Raw genomic sequence first — 27,475 nt, forward strand, 5'->3', positions numbered from 1 at the left:
AGTCTCGGACGGGTTTACTGTGCGCGCACACAGGAGAAAAACAAAGAAACCAACCCAAAAAAACAAACCAAAAAACCGCTAAAGAAAACATGGCCGTCCTTCTGAAACGGACCCAGTTCAGGTTCAGGTTCAGGTTCAGGTTCAGGTGCGTGTGCGTCCATCAGGAAATGCCCGTGAAGAAAGAGGAAGAGGCGTGGCTACTTGGTAAAAGCCTCCCCCTGAGCTGAGGATCCTGCGGAGGACGAGTCCGCCGGGGGTCCAGGTCCCTTCGAGAGAGAGAGAGTCCCGGTCGGACCCGGCTTGCACCGCCGGACTTAAAAAAGCAGCACGCCAGCCAGCCAGTCCGACCGCACGGGGACCCCCCCAGGAAACCCAAGGGGGAGAGAACAACAGTCCTGGGAAGTAGAGGGAGGGGTTGAGGTTGTAGTTGGGGGGGTCAGAGTGACTGCATAGACAGAGTAGTGGACTAGGAGGGGGGAAGAGGAAGGAGGGGACAAGGGGTGGGCAAGGGGGAGGGGCTAAGCAGGGCGCTGCAGGCGGCGAGGGAGGCTCTAACGTCAGTACAGATGTGCATGTGCCCGTGTGCGTGCGTGTGCGCGTTGTTTTGAGGGGGGCGGCAGGGGGGCGGGCGGGCGGCCTTCCGGAGCCGCCGTCCTCCCGGGAACGTCGAGGCGAGGTTGTCGAGGATCACCCGCCCCCCCTCCTCCCCTGTCTTGCTGCCCTGTGACATGCCTGTGCAGAGGGTGGGGGGTGCGGTGGAGGTGGGGGCGGGGGACGGGGGAGACATCAGTGAAGCAGAGCGGGACTCTGGTCAGAAGACAGCTTGACCCCCGTCAGACACAGCCAGAAGCTCCCTGCACCACTGGACAGCTCCTGCACGAGAGGGGGGAGGACAGCATGGTAAACAGCTGAAAAAAAAATGCATATCTATATATCTATACCTATATATCCATACTTTCCATACAGCAGCTTATACTCAAAACACACAAAATAAGTAGGTTTCCCTGGGGGGTTTAAAGGAAACAATCAGTGTTTGCTCTCTGTTCTACTCAGCACCATCCATACACCTCTTTTATGTAATATCAATACCCCTTTACTGTTTGATTGTTATTATTATTTGGTGCAAGGTCCCTGAGGTGACAAGAAGCCCGGAGTGTCTCAAATTTCAATTTCCAATTTCCACTGCAGTGCTGGCTCCTTATGCACACTATCTACCGAATGACGGGTTTCATTTCAAAACACCACATATCCATTTTAGGAGGGGAAAAATATGTCCTGTTGTCGGTGTTGTCACTGCTCGATATTTCAAAAACAAAATGACTGCATCCCCTAAAAAGCTGTTATTTCAGGGGCTGGAGATATAAATGACAGCCTCAATGAAATCCAACAATGGCTTCGTTAAATCATTTTGTCAGACTCACAGTCGGCTGCCATGCTTTAGAGCCACAGCCACCAAGAAGGGCCAAATAATGGAGTTCCTCTTTTTTTTTTTTTTTTTTTTTGTCATCTTCCTCTTATTTGTTATGTGTCTTCTGCTCACATACTGTATATTTGAACTGTCTCTGACCCAAACTAAAGCTGTTTGTTGAATCTGATAAACATTTCATTTCAAGAAATCAAAATTATTATATGACCAACATGCAGCAGCTCCTCCTTTGTGCCGAACACACACACACACACACAAACACACACACATGCACAGCACATGATACATCAATATCTAAGTTTAGATCCCGACACACGTTTTGAGCCTATCAGCAGCAGGGGAGACGCCTCTGCAAAGAAAAAAAAAATCAGCCTTTCAAAGCTTTAGCAGAGGAAGACAGACATGCCATCAGATTTAGCAGGAGCCATTTTTAAACTGTGCGGCTGGCAGGCAGGAGCCACATGATGATGTCACTGATGACGCCGCATCAACACGATCAGGGAGGAAGAGATTTTAGGGACATGCTCTTTGATGCTACGTCATGTTGAATGGCTGGGGAGTTTGTCTCCACAGTGATCAGGTTGTGCAACAGTTCGCTTTGCGCTATATACATCAATGCACACTGGTTTTATTGGTTTTTTTGCACATTGTTTTTTTTTTTTTTTTTTTTTTTTTTTTTTGCACATTGGGTACTTAGATCTTTAGATCTCGAGGGTCATCTTTTATTCTTTATTTTTGATTTACTTATTCTTTATTTTTGATTTACTTAATCTTGTACTCTGTGGATACTGCTGAAAACTGTGAATTTCCTTCGGGATGAATAAAGTATCTATCTATCTATCTATCTATCTTTATTTTGAATCCTTGCAACAATACTATCACAGTCATTTATTTGTAAAACTGTGTTTTTTTTTTATCAATGTTTATTTGTCATAATCTCTTTGCATGTTTTAATTTTTTAATTACATTTTTTGAAACATCTGCCTGATGTGATTGTTGTACTTAATTTTTATACTCCATTATTATTTCCGTCATCTTAAATCATGTTTTTTTTTTTTTTTTTTTTTTTTTTTTTTTTTTTAATTAAACTGTCGTTATCTCTATTCTGTGTCTGTGTGTGCATGCGTGTTTGTGTCTGTTCATTCAGCTGTGAGTAATTTGATGGATATGGTGAGAGCGTTTCTGCCCCACAAACAGCCAACTCTTTAAGGACACCACAGCTCTGTTCACACTGTCATATTGTTTAAATGCTGAGTGTCTCATTTTGGAATGACACTTTCTTTATTTACCATGCTACCCTGTTAAACCTAGTAAAAGTACTGCACATTATACACTGACACTGGTCCCAGTTAGATAGCACAACACTCCCACACTGAGGTGTGATTTTTACACTCTGAAAACACAGTCGAAAGTGTAAAAATGGCCCTGGCACCTCTATGTGTCAGTCTGTTTGCTGCCATTAAGTTGCATTCTGAAAGGAAATACCACTTAGAGGCATAAGATGTGAACAAATCAAAAAGGTTTGCACTCTCTAGGTGTCACTTTGGCCAACCATAAAAGTTAGAAGTTGGAAATAAAAGTTCCCTCTAGGTGCCCTGTTTTAAATGCCACTCATCCCAGACCTTGTTCATGGCTCCCTCACAGCTGGACCATGTTATTGCCTGCAAGAAGCAAAGGAAGATATCGTCTAAACTAAGGTGACAGTGCCGGGATTTGGAAAGTTTGGCTATGTGCTCAGTTGGTCGAGGGTATCTCTCAGCGGGATCTGTGCTGGAGTTTCAGACTAAACAGGAATCTGTGATCGGTTATGCAACGCTGGATGTTCTGACATCGTGACAAAATGCTTCAGACCCGACTCAAACAGGATCTGGAACTTCTATCTGGTTCGCTTTAAGCCCTGTTTGCACTGATCTAGTATTACATGTGCACCACATTCAGTGAGTTACATGGAGGAAGAGTGAAATCACATATTTACAAGGAGAATAAAAAAAAAAAATAAGTTGCTTGACCAAAATAAATAACAGCCAAAATTAAGTGTTAGGGTTAGGGTTAGGGTTAGTAAGTAAGGAAAGTGTTAGATTAGCTCAGAATCATTACTATCATTATTATTGTTAGGGAACCTCTACTTTCAGCAAATTTGACAGGTAATTTGTAAGTTTTACAAATTACAAACATGGCAAATTCACACAGGATTACAATCACCACCAATCTCCACAGTTATTACAAATCACTGAAAGTCATCAGGTAGTATTAGATAAGTGCAAATAGGACATTGGTCTACTTATATGTCATAAAAATGTGGTTTGCCACATAATGCATTAAAATGCTTGGCAGAGAATTAAAAATGTATAATATCAGTTTGGTATAGTAAATTGCACAGAAACTCACTCATCTGGTCTCTAAGGTGTTCCAAACAAAGAAATGCTGTATTTGTGTGTATTTGTGCTCTATAAATTTATATTTGTGTGTATTTTTCTTTAAGATCACAATTTGAAATTGATATGCATCCAGTGCAGTGTTTACCTGTGAAGCAGTGGAGGGAGGTGGTGATGAGAAGGTGTTGGTGATGAGGAGGATGGAGGTGATGATAGTGGAATAGCGACAGGGACTCAGAAGAGAGGAAGTAAGCAAGGAGAGGCACTGACATCTGCCTGCTTCACCTTTGAGAGAGAGACAGAGGGTGAGAGACAGGGGGAGAGAGAGACAGAAAGAGAGATAAAGACAGAGGGAAAGACAGGGAGGGGGCGAGAGAGTAGGAGGACAGATTGGAAATCGAAAAGCGAGACAAAAGGAAGAGTCAAGACAACACAGGAGGGGAAAAGAGCAAAGGGACAAGCAACGCGTAAAGTGCCAGGATGGGTGCAGTTAAACAGCATGGCCACAAGGAGGCAGCAGAGCACAGGACGTCAGACTCACAAAGCTGCGTGTTGCAGTCAGGCGGCTGCGGCGCGAGGTCACCATCGTGCCGCTCAGGCTGCGTCCGATTCGCTGCAGGTTTTCCCCGTCGGCAGGCTCCGCCCCCAAACGCAGATCCCGCAACACCATTGGCTAGGGAGGGGGACAAAATGCCTGTCATGTGATGGACAACTGATCAAGATGAGAAACGTGGATGATCTGTGAACATGTGAGGGGACTGCAGCAGAGAGAGCAGTACATGCGTGCGACAGAGACCTTGTTGAGGTAGGTGGGGGTGCTGGTGCAGTCCGCCCCGTACACACTCCTCTCCATGTCTGCGTTGGGGGTCTGGGAGCGAGTCTGCCCTCCCACCCTGGAGATGAGCCTCTCTGATGGGCTACAGCCTGCAAGCAGACACAGGCAGTGCTGGAGAACTGGCACTCTAGTGGACACTTTTTACTGCAAGCCATCTTGAAGTAACTTGAGGACAGACATTTTTCGCATGTGCCCATTTCTTTGTAATATTTGTCTTATTGTGATTTTGATTTGATTTGACTCATCTGGTTGTGCTTTCACACCTGATTGATCTGTTTATCTCACCAGCCCCTGCATTCCTGGCTGGCCTGGAAGAAGTTGCCCACTCTCTGTGGTCCTTCCCAAGATTTCCTCCATTTTTTCATCTTTTGGTTTCTGTTTTCTTTTTCTTTTCTTTTTTTTTTTTCTTGCCCACTATCAGGGTTCAAATCCGCAGGTGTCAATTTGTTTTCTATAAACTGTGGACCCGTAAAGCCCTTTGAAACCGCAACAGTGATTACGGGCTCTAAATAATCCCAGCAGGAACCAAACACCTAACACTTTGTTTGTATCATGCACTATTAGGCTCAATTGAGTCTATCATTCTATTATTTATTAGGCTCTGTTTAAATATTAAGCATGTATTACAAAGCATGATACAAATAAGTGGTGGTAAATACATTTCTTCAGCAAATTTGACTGTATGAGCTTTTTGAGAAACGTATATTTCACATCTAATATCCTGTAATGACTCCTCAAAATTTCCCCAAAGAGTATTTATGAATCAATATTAATATATTTGCTTTAAATTACATGGTCTATGCTTGAAAAAATAAATTGGGCTGTAGCACAGCATTCCCAAATCAAACATGCAGATCAAGATCAGTGATATTATAAATAATGGAGCTTGCACTTCTGATGCTTTAGCAAAATGGCCAAGTGGACACGCTGCTATGATGGGATCATTTTGATTTGCACATCTGACACTCCAGCCTCTGTATCGCTGCTTACAAGAGTGCCATCATGTCACTTCAAACAGGCCTAATGAATTTATATACTACAAAAAATCGTTTAGTCAGCATTTAGTCCCATATTGAGCCTTTAAAATCTTAACCCTCCTGTTATGTTCACATTTTTGAACATCTTTTATGTTTGTGGTCAATTTGACCCCTGTAGTTTAAACTTCCACGAAATTATTATAACTAAAATTGTTATTAAAGTTTATGTGTCAAGTACTTTATGTTTCTTTGTTGATTACCTAAATAGTCCTTTAAATAAAACATAACTCCCTCCCACCCCCACTTATACATCCTGTATTCCTATTATGCGACAATGGAAAAATATGCAAATCACCATAAAATCTCACTGATTGATCTAAAATTGGAAAGAAATTAAAATTTTTGGTGTTTTAATGGCTTCATATTATTTCTAAGTACAGATTTTTGTTATTTATAACTGATGCGTTACAAAGTGTGTACAGGACATTGAAAACATATCATCACGTGAATTTCATGTTTACCCGGTAGTGCCCATTACATTAGGAACACTTATTAAATATGAAGCAAAAAAAATGATGTTAATCATTCATTTAGAGATGTTACACATTGGCTGGGGTCAAATTGACCCCAAACATAATAGGAAGGTTAAAACAAGTGAAAAATGTCAATAATCCCATGTTTCCAATGCCCTCTCACTTTTCCATGCTGTTTCCACTCCAGACAAGTTTAAAGATGTTGAAGAAGGCAGGATAAGTCAGATCAGCCCAGTCGGATCCAGAAACCACGTGATTCCAGACAGTTCTGGGAACTGCTTGATTAACACTGGAAGCAAGTGGGATTATCTCATCCCGCTGGCAGATTTGTTCACTTATTTGAAGAAAAACAAGATTTGAACACTGAGTATGAGCCGAAATAACTTGCTAAAAAAACAGGGATGGAGATTGTTTGAAGTGCATATGAAAACTGACCTATCAATATACAATTAACCACATATTTGGAGGCCTGTGAGATATTTGAATTGCCGCTTTATTTCAATACATTATTTGAATAATTTACTGATCTGAACAAGGTGAGGGCACGTCTGGATGAGAGAAAGAGGATAAGGGGAGGACTGAGTGTGTGTGTGTGTGTGTTGTACATTTACCTGTCTTGCCAGCCATTAGACTGGCCTGATAGAGAGAATCAAGCTCGGACAGCTCTGCCTCCTCATAGTCACAGGGGTCACTGTGCGGCCCAGAGGCATGCTGGGAGCTGTAGTGCCCGGGGGAAGACTGGCAGCTGTAGCTGTAGCTCTGGCTGGGGTGCTGTGGCCTGATGGGAACGCAGCGGTCCGGGGGCGTGTCATACGGCGTGACCACGGCATCCGGGCGGTCCAGGCTCCAGGAGGACCAATGGCGCGTGGCGGGGTCGGGGGCGGCTCCGTGGCCCAGCCAATGGCGGGCGGCGTTGGCCGGGGAGCGAGGCCGGGGGGGCTGCCACAGCGGGGTGGGAGGTTTCCTCTGCCCGGACGCATCGAGCGGAGGCGGAGGAGGAGGAGGAGGAGGCGGAAGAGGAGGACGAGGAAGAGGAGGAGGAGAGGTGTGTGAGGGTCCGAGGTGTGTGTGCGTGGAGTGTGCGGTGTGTGTCTGAGGCCTCGCGGGCGGGCCGTCGGCGTGCGTGGTGTGTGTGTCCCAGAGACGCAGAGGGAGCGAGGGCAGGGAGATGGCTAAATGCTTCCCCAGGGGTCTGACGCTCACCCCCCCCCGCCTGCAGCAGCTCGCACAGCCTCACCCCGGTCCCCTCCGCCCCCTCCTCCCCCCCCTCCCCTCTCCTGGCTGAGCCCGCGCCCTCGCTCCCCTCCTCCTCCTCCTGGCTGGAGGGGGCACAAGGGTGAGGGAGGCTGAGGGTGAGCGGGGGCCGAGGAGGAGAGGGCCTGTAAGGTGGAGGGGGCGGGTCGGGGCCCGGAGCGGCGTCCTGGTTGGCTGTCGCCTGGTCCTCTTCCTCCTCCTGATTGGGCGTCAGCAATATTTGGAGCGGGCCAGGCTGTTCACTGGAGGACGGAAGAGAGGGAGCGCGTCAGTCAGAGACGAGGAGAAAAAAAAAAAAATCACAGAGCTGCTCTGACGTCAGGTGAGTTACTGCATCGAGGAAGGTCACAGCCGCATACGAGAATAAACAGACAGAAAACAGACCGAGACACACACACACACACAAACACACAAACACACAGCACACACACACACACAGAGAGAGCGAGCGAGCGGCGAACAGTCACTGAGCCCGGTACAAGCAGCACTCTGATCAAGACGTATGGGATGTTAATGCCGTGCTGATTTCACAGCCATGCCGCTCATGAGTCAGACGCAGGCGCAGGCTCAGCGTTATTGATCGAGAGATCACGACAAATGCAGCAAACTAACTTTGTGATCCAAACAAATCCCAAGAATTCCAGTTGAATCTCAGCGACTGATTTTGAAAACGGTAATCTAGCATTTGGCCTGGTTATGAAGCTGCACCGAGCACTGGTGCACTACATCACCGCTGCAAATAAATGTGGCTTCTATAGAGTCATTTGGTCTCACTGGGCACTATATTACTTTATTGATTTACATAAGGCTGATATGTGCAGGATATGATGTATGCTGAACATTAGAGGCTCCTCTCTGAGGGGCCAGGAGGAGGAATGCAGAGGGATGGTGTCCACGCTACACTTTATTAGTGAAAATGTGTGTGTGCATGTGCATGTGTGTGTGTGTTTGTATGTACCCAGCTGCATTTAAAAATGGATGTTTGTGTGTGTGTGTAGTAAACTAGTGTGCGTATGCTTGTGTGTGAACAGCAAGTCTGTTAAAGTCTGTATGTGTGTGCCTGTTTTTATGTGTGTGTGTGTGTGTGTGTGTGAGTGTGAGTGTGAGTGCCAACCCCCCTCCCCCACATTAACTCTCCCCATCTCGTACAGCCTTAGTAATTACCCAGCAGGCTTTGCAGCAGCAAGCTATAAATCAGAGGCTTGTGTTGATCAATAGAGGAGAGGAGGAAGGTAATAAAAGAGGAGAGCACTGAGCTGCACCCCTCCTCCTCCTCCTCCTCCTCCTCCTCCTCCTCCTCCTCCTCCTCCCCTTCAGCCCTACTGACAACAGTTAACCAGGCCACTCCAACACACAGACAGAACAACACCAACACTGACACGACGGCTCAAAAACAAGTGAAGCAACACATCCGATCGATAATCAAAGTTGAGTATCCTCCTCAAACGTCGCATGTGCCACCTCACTCTTTTTTTTGAACAGTCGCATTGGGTTGAATTTTTTTTTTTTTTTGGCTCAGCGCACTTCATACAGGAGCTCCATAAAGCCAAAGCTCACTTCTCGCCAAAAAACGAGCACATCGGGAGGGAAACACACGGCTTGACTGAACACACCGACACAGCAGCGGAGGACAAAACACAAACCACAGCGGTGCAGGGTGTGTGTGTGTGTGTGTGTGTGTGCGGACGGACAGGCAGGACAGAAAACACACGGTGGCTTTACAGTGTGCAGACGGACAGATGAGCCGCACACACACACCGAGCAGAGAGGGGCTCTGGCAGCACGGAGCAGCACAGCGCAATGAGAGGAAGCAGTGAAGCACAGGAAAGCAGAGAGCAACTCTCTCCCTCTCTCTCTCTCTCTCTCTCTCTCTCTCTCTCTCTCTCTCTCTGCTGCTCTCTCACTCTCTCGATAGCAACACAGAGCCTAGCAAAGCAAGTTTTTGCTGCACTGCAACACACACAAACACAAAGTGGATTAGGAGTTATATACTCCGGTGTGTGTGTGTGTGTGTGTGTGTGTGAGGGCACGCACACATGCACACGCGCATACACACATACAGCAGGGTGTGAGGGTGCAGTGCTTGGAGGGGAGGGGTTCTGGGTTTTTGGACAGCCAGTGCTGAAGACACATACATGAGGGTATTGGTGGTGTTTTTTTTTTGTTTTTTTGTTTTTTTTTGTTTTTTTTAGACAGCCAGCACCCAAAGGACACACACAGAGGGGTCCCGAGGCGGGTTTTAGGACAGGCAGTGCTGTGGACGACACAAGTGAGGGAGGGAGGGGGTTGGGAGGGAGGAGAGAGGTGATTCTGAGACAGGCACCTGTGCGGACACATAAGGGGGACAGTCGTGGTACCTGCGAGGCCCCTGTGGGTGGGCGCTTCCTGTCTCCCGCTCCATTTCCTGTTCCTGCCTGCGTTTGATTGGGCCCCCAGCGCTCCTCATGCACGCAGCTACAGCCAATCCGCTATGAGCGTTAGCCTCATGCAGGGGTCTGAGCACAGCTGAGGATGTTAACAACAGAGCGGGAGATAAAAAAAGGAGAAGAGACAGAGAGACACAGAGGCAGAATGGGAGGGAGAGAGAGAGAGAGAGAGAGAGGGGGGAAACGGAAAAGGAGTGGAGAAAAGGGGGCGGGGGGTGGGAGGTGAGAAAGGACAGAGGGTGAGGTAGAGGAAGAGAAAGGGGTAAAATGAGGATGAAAGAACAGGACAGAAGAAGGGGGACAGAGAAAAGAGAAGCAGAGCAAAAGGAGTGGTTATGAGGGGGCCGGCATGCAACACGCTCCTCCACCGTCAGTGAACATGTGTCTCTGCCTACAGGAGCTGCAAATCCATGAGTGTGTGCACGTTAGTGAGTCACAGAGCTCAAGTTAGGAGATGAGGAGCACAGTTAGGGCTGCGTTCACTGAGCCACGGACACCCTGCAAAAACTCCACATCTTACCGAGATTATTTGTCTGATTTCAAGTCAAAAATGTCTTATTTCTAGTCAAAATATCTCATTACACTTAAAATAAGACATGATCACCTCAGAAGTAACTTGTTTTTAGACAACTGTCTCTTGTTTCAAGTGAAAATTTGCTTGAAACAAGTGAAAATTTGTGAGTTCATTTGCAAAAACAGATAAAAGCCATCCTTCAAATGAATACACCTTTTTCACTGATACTGCTTGGAGTACACACACACATATACACACACACACACACACAAAGCATGATTTAGGATAATAAACATTATGCCAGGCTAAATAAACATATAAAAAAATTAAAATAAATATAAAGTAAATTCTAATAAAATTCAAAAAAAAGTTTGAAAAGGTTTAATAAATTCAAATGGAGATATCTGTTTTTTGCAAATGAACTCTTCATTTGTTTCTTGTTTCTAGCTAATTTTCACTTGTTTCAAGTGAATTTTCACTTTTTCCACTGGCAAATTTTGCCAATGAAACAAGCACATTTTCTAAAATTGTCTAAAAACAATTTCCTTCTGAGGTGATTGTGTCTTATTTTAAGTGTAATGAGATATTTTGACTAGAAATAAGACATTTTTGACTTGAAATAAGACAAATACTCTTGGAGAGTTTTTGTGTTTTTGCAGTGCGGGGAGGCGAGTTAGAGCTAAACACAGGAGCAAACAGGTGGAGAGCAGAGCCGAGTGAACGCAGCCTCCATGTGCGTCTGACTACTGTTAGTGGGTGGAAAGAAAGACGATGCAGCAAAGGACAACAAAAGAGCAGCCATCGCCCATCTGCCCTGCCATCAAGAAGAGCCCGGTGTTCAACTTTTCACCGATAAAGACGGGCCGGGGGCTGGAGGGCGCGTGGCCGCTCTGTTGTTGCTGGCTTTAATGTCCTCTAATGCCCGAAACCATTGATACGGATGTGGGAAACCAAATTCCGTTGCGTAATCGTACTGATCGTGATGCCATCTGTTCATCCGCAAGTTGTCCTCTCACTTCACCAAGGTTGAGTGTGCTCGTAGGGGTGTGTGTGTGTTGGCTCTCTATGTGTATATGTGTGTGTGTGTGTGTGTGTGTGAGGTACCTAAGGCAGAACCATACACGCACTGAAGCACACACAGTAGGACAGAACATAATAATCCCTGATCTAGAGTTAGTTGGTAGGCCGCTGGGCTGGAGGGGAAAACCCGCACACCTACAGTTCATACAAGGCTCACACACACACACACACATTTTGTGAAGGTATGTGCGTGTCACAGAAAGACACGCACATACCAGTACAAAAAAACAGAACTCTGATACTTTTTTTTTTTTTTTTGGTGCATTTTTCCAAGATGCCAAAAAAATGTTGATTCCAAATGCCAGATCAAAACTGGGATTCATAAAACAGAAGCTGACAAACGCTGGTGCAGTTGCTATGGTTACCATACCACACTGCTAAGGCCCATGCAAACAATCCATTCGGCTGTTACATGGTAATCTACAGCAGGAAATGCTAGCGCAGTGGTGTTTTTGACTTAGGGGCAGGTTTTCTCTCCTGAGTGTGTCCCAGCTGTTCGGACTGCAGGCAGACCTACCCCAAGATCCAAACACAGCGTGAGCCAGACTACCTCCGTTTGTGGTCGGGCAGATCCCATCAGATTTCAGCAATGACGCATTTACACATTGCATCAACCTGATCTGGATTACGTGCCCAGGTACAGTTCACAGTTTAAAACCAGGTATAAATGGGCTCAAGGTAAGCTCAAGATTTCTGCATTCAAAAAGAGCTTGCTTGTGTTTTAAAGCCTGTGTTTTAAAGTGTGGTACTGTCACATGACCATGATCCCCGACCCAAAAAGGAAGTGACCTACAGCGAGGACTGCTTTTCTGCACCAGCATGTCTACATACCTTTGTTACTCTTTTTTGACCACAGTAGCCAACCTATAGCACTAAGTGTCTTATAAATACACCATTACTAAATATACTGACTGACCTCACCATAATCACTTCCTTTATGTTTTCAATTTCATTATTTTGTTATCGTGCTCAACATTAGCTCTTTCACCTCTAGTCTAACACCTCTGCACAGATTACATGTCAGACCAAGGTCCATTCAAAAATCTGGCAATTTATTTCTGCCATGCAAATTGGTAAAGGACATACTTTGGGAAATATGACTTGAGAATTTTTTTTTAATACTAACTATAAGGGTATTCTCGCACAAATATAATCTGCCAAACAGCTCCTATTATCGCAAAATCTCAACTGTTATATCTGGATGGTGCCTGCAGGAGTGTATTTTGGTGGGAAAAGACAGTAGAAATAGTCAGTGCATCCTGTCTAAAAATTGAAAATGCACTGATATAGATGCAGTTTGGTGGATAATATTTATGCTGACTTTTTAAATGGCTATTGAAATGCATAAATCTGAAAGGGGGCTGCATCCAGCGTGAGCTATTTTGATTTTTAGTTCTTCCTCAATTGCCGAATGGAAGAAGTCAGCCTATAAGCTGAGAATACACATGGTACTTTTAGGACACACAAATACAGAAAATACACATGCATACACACATTTGTGTGGAAGGAACTTACAGGAACACACATACACACACACACACACACATGTAGTGAACCTCATACACTTTAGCAGATACTGTAGCTAGATCTAACATTTGACTCTTACATTGAACCTAGCTGGAGCTCAGCTGGAACTGATAGAGGGCATTCACACACACACACACACACACACACACACACTGTGTACAGTACATAAACACACACATTCTGACATAAACATGCAAACCTATCATCACGCACAAGCATACTTGTAGAGTCATTACACTTACACACATGGACAACACATAAACCCAACATATGTATTCCAGCGTAATACACACTGAACTAACAGACAAACAGATAATAGACAGCTAATAGACACAGTGGCAGATGGGGGGACAGACGAACAGATGGGGAGGAGGACGAAGAGGAGGTCAGACAGAAGCACAGACATACAAGTCGATGCGATGACTAAACTAGGTGATAATATTGTCTTAAAGCTGCGCTGGGGAACATTTTTATGTAGAAATGCTCCCATCTTATCAGACGAAATGAAAAAGTGGAACTGGGAGAGAGACTAGATTCACGTCATCCCTTAAAAGATACGACGCGGATTCGTCCTGTTAGATCGATTCCATTCTGGCATCAGGTATGGTCAATGGCGGGAAACTGGCGAATTAACTTGAACTCAAAAACGATTGCTAAACCTCTGAACCACCTCCACCTCCACTTGACGACTAAGATGAAGAAATTCGACCTCTGACATCATGCTCAGTTGTCTTCGCATGATATCAGAGGTCCGCAAAGTCTGCAAACTTCAGTCACCTCTCCCATTCACTGCAAAAACTCAACATCTTACCAAGATTATTTGTCTTATTTCAAGTCAAAAATGTCTTATTCCTAGTCAAAATATCTCATTACACTTAAATAAGACATGATCACCTCAGAAGTAACTTGTTTTTAGACAATTGTCTCTTGTTTCAAGTGAAAATTTGCTTGAAACAAGTGAAAATTTGCTTGTTTCATTGGCAAAATTTGTTTCTTATTTCTAGCTAATTTTCATTTATTTCAAGTGAATTTTCACTTCTTCCACTGGCAAATTTTGCCAATGAAACAAGCAAATTTTCACTTGTTTCAAGTGAATTTTCACTTGAAACAAGTGAAAATTGTCTAAAAACAATTTACTTCTGAGGTGATCATGTCTTATTTTAAGTGTAATGAGATATTTTGACTAGAAATAAGACATTTTTGACTTGAAATAAGACAAATAATCTTGGTAAGATTTTTGCGTTTTTGCAGTGTTTGAGAGCAGAGTGAGAGGATGCCTGTGACAGTGCAGCTACAAAGGTGCACTACGCAAACTGGTCCAAGGTCAGTTTAAGACTCAAGCTGACAAAAACCTGGAGAAAAAAAGTCAACCACCAAATGATGTGCTTATTCCATGCATTTTGTCAGTTCAGTCTAAAGGGTCCTGGCTTCAATCGAGCCGCTGAAAGTTTTGCAGAGTGCACCTTTAAACGCAGTTGCTTTATTGCACTTGTGTTCGCCGCTCCTCATAGCTTCTTCTCCACCTTTAGCTCCATCGATTTCACTTTCTCGTTCCCTGTCTAACTCTTGGTTAGTGGCCCCGCCCTTGTCCTCTAGCCTTCCTCCCTCTCTTGTTCTCTCGCTCCGTCCCTCCCTGTGTTCATACCCTGGTGTTGGAGCTGGTCCAGGTCCATGAATTTACTGGGTTTAGGGTTGAATCCCATGGCGGCCTCCCGTTCCGCCTCCCTCCGCCTCTGCTGCTCCTGCTGGCGGGCTCTCCTCGCCACCTCCTCCTGCAGCTCGTCCAGCTCACTACGCCCTGAGCCTGCATGCACACACACACATGCACACAAACACACACATAGACACACAAGGCAACATGCACAGAACACACGGGAGAGGAGGGTGGAGGGAATTCATTCATATGGAATTTTATGTACAAATAACATGGCTGCACCTAAAACAGAAGTCCAAGTCTCATACACAGACACACACACACACACATACACACACATACACACACATGCACACCTATGTTGGTGCTGCTGCTCCAGCTGGGTGAAGCCAGCTCCTGCAGGATGGCACCGCTACTCTTTGACTTGGGCACTGTGCGCCATGAAGGCCCTGACATCAGCACCCGCTTCTGCTGCCCGACCTCTCTGGAGAGAGAGAGATGGAGAGAGAGAGAGAGAGAGAGAGAGAGAGAGAGAGATGCAGGATTGATGATGAAAAAATGTTAGGAGTGCAGTTCATGTGTCCCTAGATAAATTTGTCCATTGATTCATTCCAGATTATTGGACCATTTGTTGTTGTTAATGTCACATTTGTATTTCATGCCAATAAAACACCTTAGAAACGAAATTGAACTGAAAAATGAAGAGAGAGAGAGCGAGAGAGAAGAGAAGGAAGAGAAGGGAGAACAGGTGGAGACTGTAAGAGAAACATGAACACGAACGACTGTAGCTATTGACATGCTGACGGTGTAATAAAATACTGAAGCTGCAAACATGATATTTAATGTCTTTTGAGGCATTACTGCAGAGCAATGAACTCACAAACAAAGGATAAATACATGTGCATTATGTATTCACATGCATGGCTTATGTACAATCTCTGCTTTGTAGGAGGTGATTAACTGTTTCAATGTGTGTGTGTGTGTGTGTGTGTGTGTGTGTGTTCTACCTGTCGGGGCTGCTGCTGTTCCTCTCGCTGCTCTCGTAGCCACTCTCCATCCTCTGGATAAGACGCGGCTGATGCTCCATCCCCCTCAGAGGCGGAGGGGGAGGAGGGGGGCCCATTTTCCTGCCACCGCCAAGTGACCCAGGCAGCCCGGTCAGCCCGGTCAGCCCGGGCCCGAGTTCCACGTCACCCAGCTCCCTCCCCACCACCTCCGCCAGCCCTTGCTGCGTGGGGGGAGCGGGTCCCGTCGAAGGAAGAGTCAGGGGCTCTTGGGGCTCCAGAGGCAGAGAGGGACCGGGCAGGGTGCTGTAGCCCAGAGGAGAGCCTCTCTGGCGGGTAAAGATGCTGTCAATATTCAGGGCCTCTCTCCTGGGCCTCCAGGCTGGCCTGTAGCGCCCTCCAGAAGAACTAGAGAGGAGGGCAGAAGGGAGGGACAGATGGATGGAAGGGAGGAGAGGATGGAAGTTTGGAAGGGAGCAGATAAAGGGAGGAGACTGTTATATAGGATGTTATATAAATCTAACACTGCAGTGCAAAAGGGTGCATTACCCTGGTCCCTAGGTACTAAAGGCTTAAATTAAATAAACTGCAAGTGTGGTACACTGCATAGGACACAAGTCTCTGGTGCAGCGGCAACTGCTTGTGTTGCTGTGTGAAATACAGAGACGCAGAAAAATTTGAGCGAGCATGAATATGTTTTTTTGACGCTGGACCGATTTCATCAGGAAAATGATGATCATGATTCCACACAGGGCATCAGGGTCCAGCTGCCTCATGCACACAAGGCCAAAATGTTCACATGGTTTGAATGGGAGTAAGACTTATTTGCAGTTAAAAACGCTGAACTACAGTAGTCCCTAAGGGAGCTCCAAAGATTGATCAATTTGCTCTCCAATGGGAATTTAGCAGGCATGTGCGAGACAAGGCGCCAAAATGTTTCTGAAAATGTTACGAACAGTCATTCAAACTATTTCATTTTTTGATCATTTTAGTCATTTCAGTCCCACATTTTACTCGTTTCATTAACAGTTTAATTAATGGCATTAATGAATTCATCATGTCACTCATAATAAACCGTGGCCTTGATCTGTGCTTTAGTTTTTCCCTCAGCTGTCACTCCGGGGCTTCAAACTGCATCCACTGTCTGAAAACTCTCTGCTTCTCAGGGACGTTTCAAATCTCTCTGCCTGTTGGTATGTTGGTATATTTGTATACTTTCAAAGGGCTATGACTGCACATATAATCTGCTTTCCAACCCCGTTAGACCTTACACATTGAAGTGGGTTTTCTGAAGCATCTTTAATTTTACACTAGTTGCATACTCAATTATAAGCTCTCTGTTTAAATGTCAGTGAAATGAACATGTGCAACCCTACAAGCGAGGCTGAGTGTGTCTCTGTGAGCGGCTCTGAGCTCAGTGGAGCTCGATGCGGTAGCCCAGTACCTGGACTTGCTCTCACTGCTGGTGCTTTCATCCTCCCAGTGGGGTCCCCCAGTCCCTCCCTCACAGCCCCCCACCCCCGAGGAAGAGGAGGAGGAGAGGGGACGAGAGGAGGAGGAGGAGGAGGTGAGGGGCCGACGGGAGGAGAGGAGGAACACGGCCGTCTCCTTGTACTCCTGCAGGGGAGGAGAGGGAGGGCGGGGAGGGCCCTCCACTGCTGACTCTGAGCGTGAGAGAGGGGAGGAGAGAGGAGAGGCGGGAGGGGACACAGAGAGAGAGAGAGCGAGCGAGGCAGAGAGAGAGAGAAAGAGAGAGGGAGAGGGAGAGAGAGAAAGTAAATCCAATAACATTTTATTTATCCCACAGGGGGCAATTATGTAGGCAGCAGTGCAAGTAAATATGAGAATAACCACTAACGAGGCGCATAACCTGAAGAGTCTGCAGTAATGAAGCACAAGAACAAAGGCAAGCGACAAAAGAAAGGAAGGCCTTATTAACTTCAACTAAAACTTGAAAACGGACCTTTATTTGCTACGACTTGTTGCCACAAAAAAGCATTGAAATTCCTTGACACATCGCACGCGGTACGTTTTCTTCCTGACGCTGCCTTCACATCATATCGGGAAAACCCACTTGATGCTTAAAAGCACCCTTGAATTTGTTGGAAGCTGTCAAAACATCGTGATTTAGGTTTTCTGCTGGCAAAGTCTGGCTGTTCCTGATTAGGTGTTGCATGGCATTGAGCTCATGCTATGCTGTGTTTATGTGGTGAAAATCGTTCAGTTTGTTTTTTTCAGTTAATATCGATATATCAATCCCCATACGGGACTATGGCAATTTCACTTTGCTGGTCAAAAGTCAGAGCAAGCAGGGTCCAGCAACAACAAAGCACACATGCACGATAGGACACTGGAAGCAGCGTTACCTCCGCTGCTGGCGCCGTGCGGAGGGGTGCCGATGTCGTAGTTACAGACCACCGTGGTCTGCGATTCGCTGGAGAGGTGGCTGCCCGTGGATTGGTGGAGGGATCTGCTACGAGAGGCGCGGTGGCTGGAGCTGTCTGTCGATGAATCTGTACGGGTGTCGCTGGAAATGGAGGGCTCCCGGCCTGAGAGAGAGAGAGAGAGAGAGGAAAAAAAAACAGAGAGACAGAGCAAGATTAGCAGGGTGAATCTAGAACTCTGTCCTCCAACTTCTGATTAATCCTGCGCCTCCATATGTTTACTGTTGGAGGCAGGGAAACGAGTCCAGGCTTTGCAGCGTATGAAAGCAGAAGTTGGATTATGAGGCTGAAGGTTGGGGCTTTGAAGCCGTGACCTTGCGCGCTCGCACACAACAACAAACACCGAGTAATCTGATCTGATCCGGTGTGCGGCGTGTTGTCGCGGCTGTACCGGAGTCCTCGCTGTCGTAGCCGGCCTTGCTGCAGTGCTGGAGATCCAGCTGCGGGTTGGAGCTGGAGCAGGGGTTGGGGCTCTCCTGCGTTACCACCGGCGTCCCGCGGGGGTCAGCGTAGAGCAGCAGCAGGGGCTGGTAGTGGCCCTTGATACAGCGAGACACCACGTCCTTCCACTTAGGGCCGATCTAGAGGTGCAGCAAGGGAACACACACACACACACACACACACACACACATACAAAGAGGCACAAATGCATATACACACACACAGTAAGTAAATCTATCTGCATTAAGATATAACTTTACACATATTCCACCAAAAGTAGAAGGTCAGCAGAAGAACAAACCCTCCTGCTGCCGCTGCATATCATTATCCATATCATATTCTCCCACTTTCTCAATGGCATAATCATCTCGTGTGAGTGTGCAGTGAGGTGCACTGTGCACTGATACAATGATCAAGGACATATGGAGTTCAGCCTCAATTCCTAGCGCACTTTTCACACAGCGAAAACACCAAGGTCCCCTCTTACAGGAGGGAACCGCTGCAAGCAGTCCCAAAGCATGATTCATGCTTTCATCACCAAAGTATCACAAAGTCAGACCAGCACTGCAACCTGCGCTAGAACATCAGCTGGGACTAAAACATGGACAACCGCACACACAATCAGCCCTACGGGAACCGCTGCTCCAAAAAAAAAAGAAAAAAAAAAAAAAATCACCATGCAGCACGAAAACTACCATATAGAGAAGTTCCCATCATTCCTGCCCCCACAGGGACAAGCAGCGATTTATATCCCCCCCAGTCCATGTCACAGCATCAGGATGCAGAGCCCCAAACTGCAGCTCACCTCTTTCACATGGGCGTCGTCGAAGTACATCCACTTGCGTATCTTGGTCTGGAAGAAGAAGGTGGAGTAGTGCTTGCCGTAGTAGCACACCATGCCCACCAAGTAGAGCTCCGCCTGGCGAGCCCTCTCCTCCGTCACACGGTAGAACAACTACAGAGAGAAGGAGAGAGAGGGAGAGAGAGAGAGGAGGGAGGGGGAGGAGACAGTGAGGAAGAGAGCGAGAGAGAGAGAGAGAGAGAGGGGAGCAAGGAAGAGGTGTGCAGTAGGGGGACGAGAGAAAGGGAGAGAGAGACAGAGGAGTTCATTTGAGCACTAGTATATTTTTGCACAGCCAGTGTATATGCTGTAATCCTTCACATATTGTCCTTTCTCATACTCTCATTTCCCTCTCATTGGTATTCATTGCACACACTGATATATATATAAATATATATATATGGATAGATTCTATATAGATTCTATACCCATTAATGCACAAACCACGCATTGATCTTATGTGTCACTAAGTTCTGCTGCTGCAGATGCTACTGCTGCAATTTTGCACATCCTGCCAAAGCTAGAATCCATCTTTTTTTTTTTCTTTTTTTTTTTTTTTTGCACATTTTCAGTCATGCAGTCCTGTTTAAGATACAAAGGAGGAACAAAGTTAAGTGAGACAGCGAGAGTAGCCAGGACAAAGACACAGTTTCTGCCCTGAAAAGTACCAAACCTATTGTTTAATGTTGCATGTAGAGGGGGGTAACCAAAATATAATTAGCCTTATATCATATTTGCTTGACAAAACTGATTGATAAACAGATGGGAAAATAGAAAGAGCTGGAGAAGAAAGGAAAGAAGGATGATTAATCCAAGAAGCAGATGGATTTACTTTTGGTGATCTATCCACTATGCAAAAACAAAAATCAGGAAGCAAACCACATTATGCCTCAGACTCGTGTCTGAAAACGAGAGTCATCCAGCGACAGCGGGCCAAAGAGACAGAACGGAAGGCTAAGCAGACAGAAGACAGAGGGAAAACATGATTGAATATAACACATATTCATATTCGTCGATTCATTATTCATAGGTATCATTTCAGGATGCCGCCAGAGACGTTACAGAGGCAGGCATTAAAATGCATTAACATTAGTCAGTGGTGTCAGCGCGGATCAGGGGTCGCACGCGTCAGTGTGTGTGTGTGAGGTGTGAAATCTGCAGCATGTGACGGCGGGACTGCAGCCTTGGTGTTTTACAGCACTGGTGGAGGGAGGGTTTGTGGATGCTGGATATTATGGTTCATGTGTGTTGCATGTATTTGCATGCAGTTTGTGTGTGTGTGTGTGTGTGAGTGTGTGTGTGTGTATTAGGAGGGGATCATGATCAGGATGTGCTGCATGTATGTGTGTATGTATGTGTATTATATGTACACATATGTACTGCAAAAGTGATAGATAGATAGATAGGTATACTTTATTGATCCCAAACTGGGAAATTCCCAAAAACTGGGAAATTCCCAAAGTGTGTGTGTTTGCATGCTTCTGAAGTAAAGTGTGGGAGCCTGCGCCAACATCACATGGTTGTTAACGTTTACAACAAGCTACTGTTAGCTCATTAGCTACTTTAGCCTCTTTTGTTGCTGTTTTGTTGCTTAGCCACCAACATACTTGGTTAAGGAACAGGTCATGGTTAACATTACAAAATGTTAGCTAACATCAGCTCGCTAAAAATAAACGTGGCTGCTGCTTGACACAGGCCTCGAATTCCAGAAACTTGAAAACATCACATTTGAACATAATCCTTGTTTTTGCAGAAAAATAAAATGCCTTTTTTCCGGGCGAGTGGGCAGGTATAGGGGAGAGTGGGGTAATTTGTGCCAAGGGGCAAGTAGTGGCGCCCCTGTTATCTATAACAGGGGGGGGCACTAAACAGTTTCTATAAGATCCAAAGTGATTGTTCCCAGGGATGCATAACATCCTAAACTATATGTGCATATTTTAGTTGGAGGCATTACTGTAATCCCCTCGCTTCAAAGGCACTTTAAGTAAAAATTGGCACTACTTACCCCACTCTCCCCTACATGCATTTGTGCATGTGTGTGTGTGTGTGTGTGTGCGCGTTAGAGTACGGATCGAGCCACATATTTTTGTCCGAACTCCACCCGAGCCCGAGAGCACAGTAACTAAGACCAGCCCAAACGCCACATTTTGCTTGTCTGCCATCGTTAACTAAGTTCCTGAAGTAGCCTACGTGTTGCCTTCAGCGTCATCCCGTAAACTCCAACACCACACAGGAAGTTGCCCAGAGCAACTTGCCCAGAGTCTATCATATTTATTTATTTTACTCCAGAGGTTTCATTAAAATAATGCCAACATGACCGGGCCCGACCCAAACCTGAACATCATTTCTATATTATAGCACTCCAGTGTGTTAGTATGTGTGTGTGTGAGTATGTGAATATGTGAGTGTGAGTGTGTGTGTGTCCCCCTTACATCCCCCAGACGCAGACAGGTCCCCAAGCTGTGGATGACGTCCTCTGCCAGGTCGGAGTGGTCAGAGTCCCACACCAGGCCGATGGACACGATCTCTGGCGAGTTCATCAGCACCCGGCGGATACGCAGCACCTCCCCGCAGTTACTCTGTGACGGGGGGTGGTGGGGGGGGCAGGGCGTGTGAAGGGGCAGGGCAGAGACAAAAGAAAAAAAATAAAAAATTAAAAAAACAGGAGAAGGTGATCGAATGTTTTTTTTTTTTTTTCATCCTGCGCTATGAGGCCCAGAGTGTGACACTGGTGCACGTCGCTAAAACCATTCCTTTATTTGGCAGTGCTGAGCGCACACACACAAGCAAATATGTACGGGAGCGTGCGCGTGCATACACACACACACACACACACACATAAAGTGAACAGCAGGCGAATGAGGGGCAGAGATAAAAGGCAGGAGAAAAGAGGAGATGATGAAAGGATTGAAAGAGACAGAGGAGAGGAGAGAGAGGGAGACAGAGAGAGAGAGAGAGAGAGAGAGAGAGAGAGAGAGGAAGAGGCAGTGTGCTGAGTTGTATTTGTCCCTTGGGCCTTCTGTTGAGTTCAGAACCGTGTGTTCTGAATCCTTCCTTTGAGTCATGACCCACCGCAGAGCTGGTGCACACACACACACACACACACACACATATGCACACACGCACACACACACACACACACACACGCATGCACACAGGGCTGGCAGAGCGGGCACGGAAACAGCCTGAGAACACCCTGGCAACCAGACACTTTGCCAGCATACAATCCAACACAACACACACACACACACACACACACACACACATATACACACACACACAAACACACATGCATCCATACACACACACACACGCACAGATACACACAAATTCTTCCTTTGTGGGCGGCGGGCTGTCTTGCGCTGGCACCAGGGCTGGCAGGAAGGGATTTTGCCAGGCCTGGTTCTCGATTCCCTGAAAGGGACACGAACGCGGCCAGGGAGCAGCGACCAACAGCCAGCACACAGACACGGGCTATGTGTTCGCTCAGGATGCAGCTATGGGGCAAACATGCTCCGTTAGCCTTCTGTGCTGTCTCACTGCGTAGAGCCGGAGCTTTCGCAAGGAGAGGGAGTTGCATAACGGGGCTTTTTGGTCTGAGGACGGGTTCGCAAAATGCTGATTGTGGCGTTCCTCGGAGCAAAAATGCAGGGGAATATTTGTGAATGATGCACTACAGCTCACACAGCACTGAGCTTACTGTAAGGGCCTGTCTTAGATTCACATTGGTGGGGCCAGAGGTGGAAAAAGTACCCAAATTCTTGATTTAAAAGTAGCACCACCACAACACCATGGAAGAAAAACTTCAGTAAAAGGATATTTGAGTTCATTTGCAAAAACAGATATCTCCATATGAATTTATTAAACCTTTTTAAACTTTTTTGATTTTTTTTTTTTTAAATTTACTTTATATTTATTTCTATTTTTTTATATGTTTATTTAGTCTGGCATAATGTTTATTATCCTAAATCATGCTTTGTGTGTGTGTGTGTATATGTGTGTGTGTACTCCAAGCAGTATCAGTGAAAAAGGTGTATTCATTTTAAGAATGGCTTTTATCTGTTTTTGCAAATGAACTCTTCATTTGTATTAGCAGAAATTTTTGCTTAAAAGTTCATTTAAGTGTACCTCTCATTTATGCACACACAGGTATGCACTTATGCATGCACCGTAAGCAGTTCAGCACTTTGGATACCTACTGAGTGCACCTTTCAAAAGCCCAGGTCAGACTGCTTCAACTCTGCTACCTTTGATTCAGAGAACACACTGACCGTGCCTGCAGACGCTCCTTTCAAACCGCTTTTTCTTTCACATTTGCATGCGCTAATAAACCGCCTTGTCCACACCGTTCTGCTGCTAACTCAGCGAATGCTAATACTTGAACTTGGAACCTGGAATTTCCGTCTTGTAAATTTCCAACCTGCCACAACAGTGTCGACTCAGGATAAACGAACGCTCACAAGAAGAAGAAACTCTGACTCTCCCTTCACAAGGAATGCCAAAGAAAAGAACATCTATTTTCCCTGGGATGACACATCACACGCCCTGTTGTCAAGGATCGGAATTACAAGCACTCCCTTCACAGTGTTATATCACCGATGTTAACCTGTAAGAAGACAGTGTTTTAATGTTGCAGGTCTAACTAACATAAACTGTTGACTAGTTTTAATCTCTACCAGCACATCATATTTTATGAATGTATCATGCATTTTGCATGCAAAACCGAAATATGGAAAGGAACTACTAACTTCAGCCATCAGATAAATATAGTGCACTACTAAAAAGTACAGTATTTCTCTCTCAAAGTGACATAACTAAAATTAAGTAAAGTGGATTGAGGAAATATACTGAGGAAATGGGGATACTGTTGAGGTAAGCTGAGTATTACCCGCCATTGTATACTCCGTATTTCAGTGGAGCTGAATGAAGCTGATGGGTGAGCAGACTCTAAACACCCCAAAAAAAAAAAAAAAAAAAAAAAAAAACACATCCTGAGCTACTCTGTTGCCGCTACCGTCCCAGTCCCTGGCGCCGAGTAAACATCCCCACACACTCCTATCTTCAATCTAGCACCTACCTTCCAGCCGCCTCACTCCCATCTAAATACCATCGCTTTGTTTTAGCAATGCCCAAGGAGGTATTAACAAAAGATCGGCTCTGGAAGTGATGGAAGATAAACAGAGGCAGGTTGTGTGTGTGTGTGTGTGTGTGTGTGTGTGTCCCGCAGGACAGCACACACACACACACACGCGCACACACACACACACTGTCTGCATTTGGACCATGAATAACCTAATGGTGTGTATAGCAGGGTTGCACTGCGGGGCGGGGTGAGGGGGGTTCTGGAGCTTTTTAAAGAGAGAGGGGGGGCAGCTGTTTGGCTATGCCCAGAGAGGAGGCTCTTTGTGTGGACACTTTGGCAGAGAGGGCTGGGTGTGCGGGGCCAAGCTGGATCAATTCACTGCCTCTCACCAGCAGGCCTGTCCCATGTGGCAGCACAGCACACAGGCCTGCAGAACAAAGGAGCACACGTTCCTGTGTCCTCCTCCCTCCATACCTTCCTCTCCCTCTCCCTCTCCCTCTCTCTCTCTCTCTCTTTTACTGTCAGTGTCTCTTGTTAAATCTCACTCCCCTTGATCTCTCTCTTTCGTTTGCTCTCGCTCCTCCTGTCTCGTTCTCGTCTCTCTTGAGGATAGAGCATATATGAAATTCCACATTAACCTCTGCAACTCTGCCGCTACCACTGACGGCTTTGTCACTGCTGCGTGATCAAGCTCTGTTCAAACCCATATCATTTTATTTTTAATTGCACCAGAGATCCCAAATGACACCTAATGCGTCCCGCTGAATTACTGGGAAATGTTTATGACATGCGCAGGATATCTAGACATTTTTATATCTGATGTAATGGTTCAGCCATAAAACAATGGCATCTTGGGTTTGAATATTTCACAGTGTAACTGTGATGTAGCTTTTTTAGGGCCCTCGCCTTTCTGAAAGAGGGCCCTATTGTTATTGTACTGTTTATTCTGGTTCTTTTTTTTTCTTCATTATTATTACGTCTCTTTAACGCTTAATTTGACCCCCTAATTTTAAATCTATTTTCTTTTTTGGGGAGGGAAGCAAGATAAATACATAGCAAGTTATTTAACACAGATAGACATTACATGACATCACATGCATACAGTGGGACAAACATTACATTAAACAGAGACTAGGGCATAAGTGTAAAGGATGAGTTGGTGGAGTAAACATCTGTGTAGGAGAGAAAAGAAAATGAAAAAAAGCAATGAAAAAGAAAAAAAAAATCCAAAGTAAAACAACTTGACAGTTTTTTTCCCTTTTTGTAGCTTCAATGAATCGCTGCCACCAGCAGATACAGAATACATATGTGCTGCTGTCGCACAATAAGGAAAAATGCTTGTTTTTCTAACTTTGAAGATACTTAAGGGAAAATTACAGGAAAACAAAGTTCACAGTGTTAAGGAACACTGCAGCAAACACAAATGTTAGCAGTATCTATTTTGTGAGAATGTGTGTGTGTGTGTGTGTGTGTGTGTGTGTGTACTCACAGGGCAGTTGCGCAGGTCTCCCATGTTGCTGGCATTGCGCAGGAGTTCTCCAAACATGTCTGGTGTGGGCTTCTCTCTGCACTCCAGCATCCTCACTGCCTGGTTACTGCAGCATGGGACACACACACACACACGCACGCACGCACGCACGCACACACACACACACATACACACATATTGAATGTGTACACTCTGCAGAACTAGGACAAAGCTTATGTGAATAGAGCAAAATGACTGTTGTCAAGCCCAAACAGAGCCCATAAATGGACGAATATAAAACATTCATATAAAGCAGCTTTTGTGCGTCAGGCCGAGTCTGTATCATGTTGCAAATGATGGTTTGTATCTGCATTAAGGAAGTCACTGAGCTGACACTCTTATCGAAAGCACCTTACAGAGAACGAGCAGGGGCTTTTCCGCATCCTGCAAAGGGACACTGTGAATACTGGTGGATACAGCAGCTGTCCCAGGGATTCAAACCTACAACTTAACAATTTCCACTTTCTCCAAACACGAGACAGCCGTGCTCCTCTGCCGTCATTTTTACACGCTGCAGAATTCAGGGATTTTCTGCCGTCTTTCAGCCAAAAATACCACAGGAAATGAAACAATTGTCTCCAGATTATGTCTGGCCCCGCTTATTGTTCAGACAGCCATCCACATGCTCTCCGCATTATCTGCACTGACTCGGAGTCAGTCCCTCAGTCTTTTGTCGCATCTGCATTATCTAATGTACAGGACAATAAGAGCGAGAAAAAAAAACACCATATCCTCCTGAGACCCGAGGAAAAAAAGTGTCTTTCAATTTAACTTTTTTTGTGATTTCTTGTCTATTTAGAGTTAAAACAACAACTCCCAATTTAGAATTTCACAAAAATATTTTTATTTTAGATTTTACAGTACGTCCACTGTAGTGGATTTTACTGTAAAAAAAAACAAAACAAAACAAAAAAAAACAGATAACTTTAAATTTAAATAAAAAACCAATCAAATAACCACAGACAATCAATTACAGACAATCAATGCCATTAACAAGCAAATATGTAATTTTCATAAGTAAAAACCAATAGCTAAACAATATTTGACTTCCTGTTTCTTTTTTCACGACATGTGAACTGTTTTTATGACTTAGTTGTAAAGCACTTTGGGTACCTTATGGTTATTGTAAAGGGCTATAGAAATAAACTTGATTTGATTTGATTTGATGTGCGTTTTTCTGCAGCTGCCATTTTGGCTCAATAGAAAGTGGGTGTATCATTGGAAAGGCCTGGAGGCCCTCTGTACACCAGGACTTGATAGGGTAGTTCAAATGAGTAAAAGGATATAGACGATCAAATGATGTCCACTACAGAGGACATCATTGAATAGGCTGGGTCTCAGGAGGGTATAGTGGAAATATATGAATATATTGATGCTTCCTATGGTCATGAATCCCTACTAGCTCCAGGTCTGCTGTGCTATAGGTGCCCCTGACTTCTGCTCAGTCTCAGTATTGGATTATTACCAATATTAAAGGGCAAATGAAAGCAAACAGCAAAACATCTTTGGATGTCCCAAAACTGAATATCTTTA

At 45.3% G+C, this 27,475-nt stretch overlaps 1 protein-coding gene across 1 annotated transcript in view; it reads right to left on the reverse strand.

The window, feature by feature from the left end:
• Positions 1 to 774: 774 nt before the first annotated feature.
• The window catches only part of LOC115378165 (inactive ubiquitin carboxyl-terminal hydrolase 54-like), a 47,850-nt gene continuing 21,149 nt past the window's right edge, over positions 775 to 27,475 (reverse strand). The window contains 16 exon segments of the mRNA XM_030078346.1: positions 775 to 873; positions 4,343 to 4,474; positions 4,598 to 4,725; positions 6,758 to 7,112; positions 7,251 to 7,355; positions 7,357 to 7,642; positions 9,758 to 9,905; positions 14,593 to 14,751; positions 14,958 to 15,085; positions 15,609 to 16,013; positions 17,050 to 17,269; positions 17,972 to 18,154; positions 18,441 to 18,630; positions 19,296 to 19,445; positions 21,764 to 21,910; positions 25,904 to 26,009. Coding sequence (XP_029934206.1) covers positions 787 to 873; positions 4,343 to 4,474; positions 4,598 to 4,725; positions 6,758 to 7,112; positions 7,251 to 7,355; positions 7,357 to 7,642; positions 9,758 to 9,905; positions 14,593 to 14,751; positions 14,958 to 15,085; positions 15,609 to 16,013; positions 17,050 to 17,269; positions 17,972 to 18,154; positions 18,441 to 18,630; positions 19,296 to 19,445; positions 21,764 to 21,910; positions 25,904 to 26,009 — 2,929 coding nt within the window. The 3' untranslated portion in view covers positions 775 to 786.

Source organism: Myripristis murdjan, chromosome 19, assembly GCF_902150065.1.
Source record: "Myripristis murdjan chromosome 19, fMyrMur1.1, whole genome shotgun sequence".
Taxonomy (NCBI): domain Eukaryota; kingdom Metazoa; phylum Chordata; class Actinopteri; order Holocentriformes; family Holocentridae; genus Myripristis; species Myripristis murdjan.